The 6738-nt window shown below is 39.9% G+C and overlaps 1 protein-coding gene across 2 annotated transcripts; it reads right to left on the reverse strand.

Annotated features, from left to right (window-relative positions):
- Positions 1-410: 410 nt before the first annotated feature.
- On the reverse strand, positions 411-4597 carry LOC133737270 (mogroside IE synthase-like). Of its 2 annotated transcripts, none has more exons than XM_062164868.1 (3): positions 4035-4597; positions 1405-2098; positions 411-1333 (listed from the first exon to the last, which is right to left on the reverse strand). In XM_062164868.1, exons 2-3 carry the CDS (start codon positions 2050-2052, stop codon positions 611-613), a joined length of 1371 nt encoding a protein of 456 aa, XP_062020852.1. In that variant the 5' UTR covers positions 2053-2098; positions 4035-4597; the 3' UTR covers positions 411-610. The 2 variants fall into 2 exon arrangements, with proteins under 2 accessions (XP_062020852.1, XP_062020851.1); XM_062164867.1 differs by having other exon boundaries at positions 1405-2101.
- Positions 4598-6738: the final 2141 nt, after the last annotated feature.

Here is a 6738-nt window from a genome sequence, read left to right on the forward strand (position 1 = left end):
TCATCCTGCTGCACTATGCTTGTGGCTGCGATTCCTCGACGGCTATTTCTCAAATGACAAGGATTTGGGTGCTTAGGTCTCCCTGGTTTGGGCCTCTGTTGTTCTTGTGGTCTTGTGATTGTTGTTCCCAAAGCTCCAAGGATCTGGTCCTCTGCTCGTGCTTGCTGGTGCGTTGGTGTTCACAGCGGCGATGTATCTGTGATTGCTCTGTTCTTGGCTAAAATTTTGTTGGTTGGGTTGTGTTTGTTTACGTTTGTTTTTGTTGTAATCTTCGGCCCATCTTTCTTTTGGGTGTACTGTGTCTGTGTTCTTATTAATGAATGTTTGTTCAGCCAGAAAAAAAAAAAAAAAAAAAAAAAAAAAAAAACTCACTACTGCCCCAGTCATAATTTATTCTAATATAATTAAACTACGAATATAGGCACTTAAAATTAAAGTTGGACAGTCGTCTAATATTACACCAATCCATTTTATTTATCAGAAAGGACTTTCAATCAAGCTGCAAAGCAATGGCTATCATTAGGCCATCAGCCAAATGGCTTACAATATTACAAAAGAGAAAGAGCGAAGTATCGAAGTACCATGATTACCAGGAACTAGAGCGCAACATTTAGAGCTGAACCAATTTTGCAATGAACTCGTCAATGTTTTTGTCGGAACTTCCACCTTCATCGACTGCCTTTTTAGCCAATTCTCTCCATTTCATGGCACTCCTTTTTATTTCTTTTCCACCTTCTCCCTCCATGATTTTACTTATACAATGCTCTACTTCTTCTTGCCTTACAATCCCCTTCCCATCAGGTTGAGCTTTAACCCCAGTTTTCCACACATCCTTAATGTACTTAGCATTGGTGCTTTGGTCACTCATTTGTGGCATTGCCACCAATGGAACCCCCAAACTCAAAGCCTCCAAAGTTGAGTTCCAACCACAATGTGTAATGAAGCACCCAACAGCTTCATGAGCCAAAACCTCTAGCTGGGAGCACCATGAAACCACCAAACCCTTCTCCAATGTCTCCTCTACAAACCCTTTTATAAGTTTATCTGCTTCAGATTCTCTGACCACCCACAAGAACGTGCTTTTGGTCCTCCTTAAACCCCATGCCAGTTCCTCCATTTGCTCGGCATTAAGCTTTGCTGTACTACCAAATGACACATAGACAACAGACCCCTTTTGCTGTTCATTGAGCCACTTCATGCAGGCATCATTGTTGGATTTAAAGAGGTTGACACCATATTCTTTGTCATCTTCAAGCTGTTTATTCAAGTAACCTGATGGTATTGTTGGTCCGATGGTCCTCGCAGGCCAAAAGTCAGACATCCGATCCACCACCTATACAAAGCATATGCAAAAGAGTTAACTATGTTCAACATTCCTTTTCTAAAGAACATTAGTATCCTTACTTGTTCTTCCAACTCATAAAACGTGTTGCAGAGGATCCAATCAGCTTTTTCAACATTGGAGAACTGACCAAGAACAATATCAAAGTAAGCTGGATAAGACCCCAAATCATACATAAACGATGGAAAATCCACGGGCCCAAGTGGTGGCATCCCGGGAAGCGAAGTTTCAGATTCAGAAAGAGGAAGTTTCAGCAGCCCTTTGTTGACATGATAGTAGATGTTGTCAACAACACAAGACTGAGTGAAGAAGGCAGCCCCAACTATTCCAAACTTCTTGGCAACATCCAAAGCCCATGGCATGACCGAATCATAAACAATACAGTCGACTGGACACCCTGAGCTCGAAAGCTTCTCCAAGAGCTCAGCCAATGTCTCTGGTCCTACTTGCCAAAACCTCTCAATATAGGCTTGTATACTTTCTGCCTGGTCTGTCCCACCTTCGTCGTAACCATCAGAGATTGTCTCCAGCTCAATGCCACTGGATCCTCTGTGCATTGTCTTGGAGGTAAAACGAGTAGTGACCAATGTGACTTTGATTTGTTTATGATCTAACAGCTTAGAGAATTGGAACAAAGGGTTAATATGTCCTTGGCTAGGATAGGGTAACACCAAGCAGTGAGATTTGTAGGCTCTGTGTTCTTTCTCCATTTCTCAGTCTTGGTGCTGTGTTTGGATTGGGAAAAACTATATAAAACTGCTGAAGAATCAAGATGAAGTGTACAATCAGTCCACGAAACCGTAATGGTGAAAATGCTATAATAATGCATCGGAAGTTGCAAGCCAAGTCTATATACGTCTCTTTTTGCATTATGTCCAAAAACAATGTTTGGGACTCAGTAAGTTACTGACTCTTGGTAGTGCTTAAATATAGAATCACTTGAATATGAAACATAAGAAATAAGTGAATGTTTTCATTGATTGACCACTTGACCAGTAAGACGACATAGAGTAAAGACTTGATGGAATTGACACCCCAATTTTGCATTAATATTATAGTACTAGAACACTAGCTACACGACTTTGGCAAAAGTTCACTTTGAGTCACGACATCCTCTTGGATGAAAAATAATAAGGTTGTTCTAATTTTTTGCAGTATAACTCGATCATCGGAACCGTATGTTTTAGGTTCCTATGAAAAATTATCTTTGAATAAAAAGTCGGCCAAATGGGAGACTGTTTGGTCATATATAAAAACCTGTTTTCGCAAACCATTGGAAAGCTTGCCATACATATACGTCAATGACATATACACTCGATCACTATATCTTAATTGGTTCTGGAAGGCCTCTGCAATGGCATAAGTATACGTCTATGGCATATACACTCGATCACTATATCTTAATTGGTTCTGGAAGGCCTCTGCAATGGCATAAGTATACGTCTATGGCATATACACTTGATCATGATAAAGAGGTGACTCAAGGGCTGCAATAGAAATAATGGTAGTGAGGAAAGGGATGACTTCATGAAGTTGGAAGATGAGTAATTTTTGAGTAAATTTTCTCACAACCACGCATTGGAGGAAGTGATTGATTCTAAAAAGTGAAATTGGATAAAGTTCTTGAGATGCCCTCGAAGTTTCATTTGAGTTTCAATCATTTGCCTCAAAGACTTCAATCCAATCCCTAAAGTCACATTGGATCCTCTGTGCATTGTCTTGTAGGTAAAACGAGTAGTGACCAGTGTGACTTTGACTTACTTATGACCTAAAAGCTTAGAGAACTGGAGCAAAGGATTAATATAGCCTTGGTTAGTTTCGGGCAAGACCAAACAGTGAGCTTTGTAGGCTGTCTGATCATTTTCCATTTCATAGATTTCGTGCTGTGTTTGTGCTTGAAAAACTTTGAGCAGCAAATGAATATATACAACTGCCGAAAAATGAAGATGAAGTGCAGACTGGAAATTGATATATGTCTGAATTAAACACTCCTGCAATCCTATCAGACAAGCAGCCAAACAGACAAGCATTGCAGAGGATAACTAGACAAAGGAATCAGTCTTAACCAAGTCACATGTCAAGACTGCAGCTTTGCTGCACCCAGCTCACAATCACGCTTGTGATACAAGCCATACAAAAATAAACCTTCACTACATAATGCCTCATGATCTCTCAGGATTTGTACTAGCGTTTCAATCACCATACACCTATATAGCCTAGCTTCAAACCAGGGTATCAATACCATTGTAAAGATGAACACTTCAGTTGCGAATGAATATACAAATTTTTCCATCAAAGTCTTATTCTTTCTATATTTCAATATGAAATCTAGCTTTTCTATCAATAGCATCCTACCAATTATATAGAATGTAAAATTGCTAAAACACAAAATCATTGCAAACTGCTAGGAATAAAAAAAAATGATTATATTCTGGGCAGCATATCAATTAAACAAACTAGTTTAAGCCTATTAAGTATATCAATCAAAGGTTCAGCTCCCAGCCTCCATCAAATCAGTGCCTAACTAGTTGAATCATTTAATCAAAGTTTTATAATGCTATGATTCCAATCAAACAAAATCTGGGCAGCATATTCAAAAGTTTCATAATCCTATTCAAAGTTTGATAATGGGATTCAAAATTTCATAATCCAATCACTCATTCAAAGTGCGAAAATCAAACTCATATCATACCTTCAAATCTTTTGCTGCGAATCAAACTCCCATAATCCAAATCTCTTGCTCGGTTGCTCCAAGTCTCCAACTCGAATTCCAAGTGAGAAAAAGAGTCTCCTTTAAAGCCAAATTCTTGAGAAAACTAATGGGTTCTAAGAGATTTTTATCATTTTTCTGGGAATTTGCTGCGTTTTGGAAGTGCGAAGGCTGAAAACGGTTCTGGAACTCTGTTCTGCAATTTCTCGCGACCAAGATAATGCTTAAAACACAAGGGAGCCTAAACCGGCGTCGTTGGGTTTTGAAAAAAAAAATAAAAAATTTCGCTGCGCCTGCGCCTTGGTGTCGGCCTTTGAATCCTCATCGCCTTACCATCGAAACTCACTCAATTTAAGGGCTGATTTCCGACTTTTGAGCCTCAGCCGAGCCTTGAGGCGCGCCTTTAATTCATTGATATACAGTAGTCATAATCAGTTGGTTTTAGGACCACTTTAATCTCAATTACGTACATAGCTCATTTGGGAAGCTATGACATTTAGTTTTTGAGTTTCATGTGATCTCTTTCACTTTTACTTTTGAAAGTAAAAGTTCTTTCCAGTGTTCCTGAGTGCAGAACAAAGCTAGGAACAAAGTGGTGACTCAAGGACTGCTGACAGAAATATAGTTGGCCGGGGTGTGAAGAAAGATATGTAATGTTTTGAGTAGATTTTCTCGCTAGCTTTGCAATTTTTCTTTTAGGGTTCTATGATTCATTGTATAATTGCTGGATATATGTATCAAGGTTAGGATCAAGGGACACATTATTTAGAACATTTTTTTACACTCTTTCTTAATCTTTAGATTTCCCTACATCCAATGGTTTAAAAGCTCCACTAACTAATGTGGCAGTAATATAAAATATATATATATATTTATCTTTCAAAAAAAAAATTATAAAAAATAAATAAAAATCAAATAAACACAAGGAAAAATGATCATTTACCCAATTTTAGCATAAAAATTGTCCACTTACCCAAACATTCTAAGAGATTATTTCCCTAATACTCAATTAAGTATTTTTTTTATATTTATTTTTGGGACAATTTTGCCTTCTCCTTCTTTGTCACTTAATGAGAGAAGTCATTGGAGACCTTACTTGACTCCGGTGGCAGACTCCGGAGATCCGTGACTGGACTCCTGCGACCAGTCACCGAATTCCGGCGTCTGAATTTATTGCCCCCTAATAATACCCAATAACCATATTATTGCCCCCCAGTAATCATATTATTGCCTCCCAATAATCATATTATTGCATCCCAATAATCATATTATTGTCTCCTAATAATATTATTACCCTCCAATAATCATATTATTGCCCTCAAGTGAATTGCATAAACACCCAAAACTAAAATGATTACACTACAGACACAATTGATTCACTTTTTTTTTTCTTTTTTTCCTTCCCCATTATCAGAGCTCACAGTATACCAAAAAAAAAAAAAAAAAAAAAAAGTGCTATGGGCAACCAGAAATTGTTCTGGGCACCCACCGGAGTGTGAGGCCGGTGCAGGAGTGGTCGGGGTGTGGTTGTGTAAGGGGAGCGGAGTCGAATCGGGCTGGGATCTGAGTCGGATCGGCGTTCGGGCTGAGTTGTGGCAATGGGCCTTAGATCGGTGGTTTGGGTGACGGCGGCGCTCGGAGGTTGAGACCGAGACAACTCCTTGCTCCCATTTACGACACCATCTACGTCGTCGTCTCCGATTGTGATTTCGGACGCGCTTGACGGGTTCCTATCCGACCCGAATTCCCACATCGGGACCAGCGTCTCCGGGAGCTTCCAGAACGAGGGTTTGTTGGCCGATACTAACGCGAGCAGCAGCGACTGGGATGGTGGGCTTTGATGGTGGGCTCGAGGTTGACGAAGATTGCGCCTGGGATGTGCTTGCCGGCGCTGGTCTCAGAGAAGAAGGTCTTGTCGATCGGCATCTGGCCGTCCGGCTGGAGAGAGAGAGAGAGTCTGGGAGGAGAAGGGGAGTCGAGAGAGAGAGAGAGAGAGAGAGAGAGAGAGTATGAGGGCAATACTGTCAAACACTGTTGGATTAGGTAAATGGGGTTAAAAAAAACTCTTAGTGGAGTAAGTGGGCAATTTTTAGGCTAAAATTAGGTAAGTGGTCACGGCCCCTAAACACAATCTACTGGCAGCACCGATACCTACAAGCCACCATTGTCAATCACATAACAAGGGGATGAGAAGAAAGATTCTTCTTCTTACGACCCATGAATGTACCAATCAATTAAGTCTTAAGAAAAACATGTTTCACTTAATAATTGAACATGATATATTGCAATTGTAATCAACCCTTAGACCATGCATGATTGGTGTTCTGGGAAGAGTCTCCATGTCCACCATTGATGGAGACTAGCGAAAAGAGAATTTCACAAAGAGAGAGAGAGAGAGAAAGGTCTTTGTGTTCTTGGTTTTCTGCACTAGTTATTCAATTGGCGTCAAGCTCAGGTCTTTAAGGTTTTTCCTCTAGATAGTGGTGGTGTTGTTGCTGCTGCTCACTACTAGCAAAAAGAGCAACACACACAGATTTTAAACACACTTACTCCCACACTGATAAAAATCAATGGGTTTTAACTTGTAGATACAGACATCCGTGAGAACTGAATGACTGAGTCCCACACAAGAAAATGCATACACATTTACTCACTGAAATCAGTGTGTCTAGATTTTCTCACAGAT

Source organism: Rosa rugosa, chromosome 3 (assembly GCF_958449725.1).
Source record: "Rosa rugosa chromosome 3, drRosRugo1.1, whole genome shotgun sequence".
NCBI lineage: Eukaryota > Viridiplantae > Streptophyta > Magnoliopsida > Rosales > Rosaceae > Rosa > Rosa rugosa.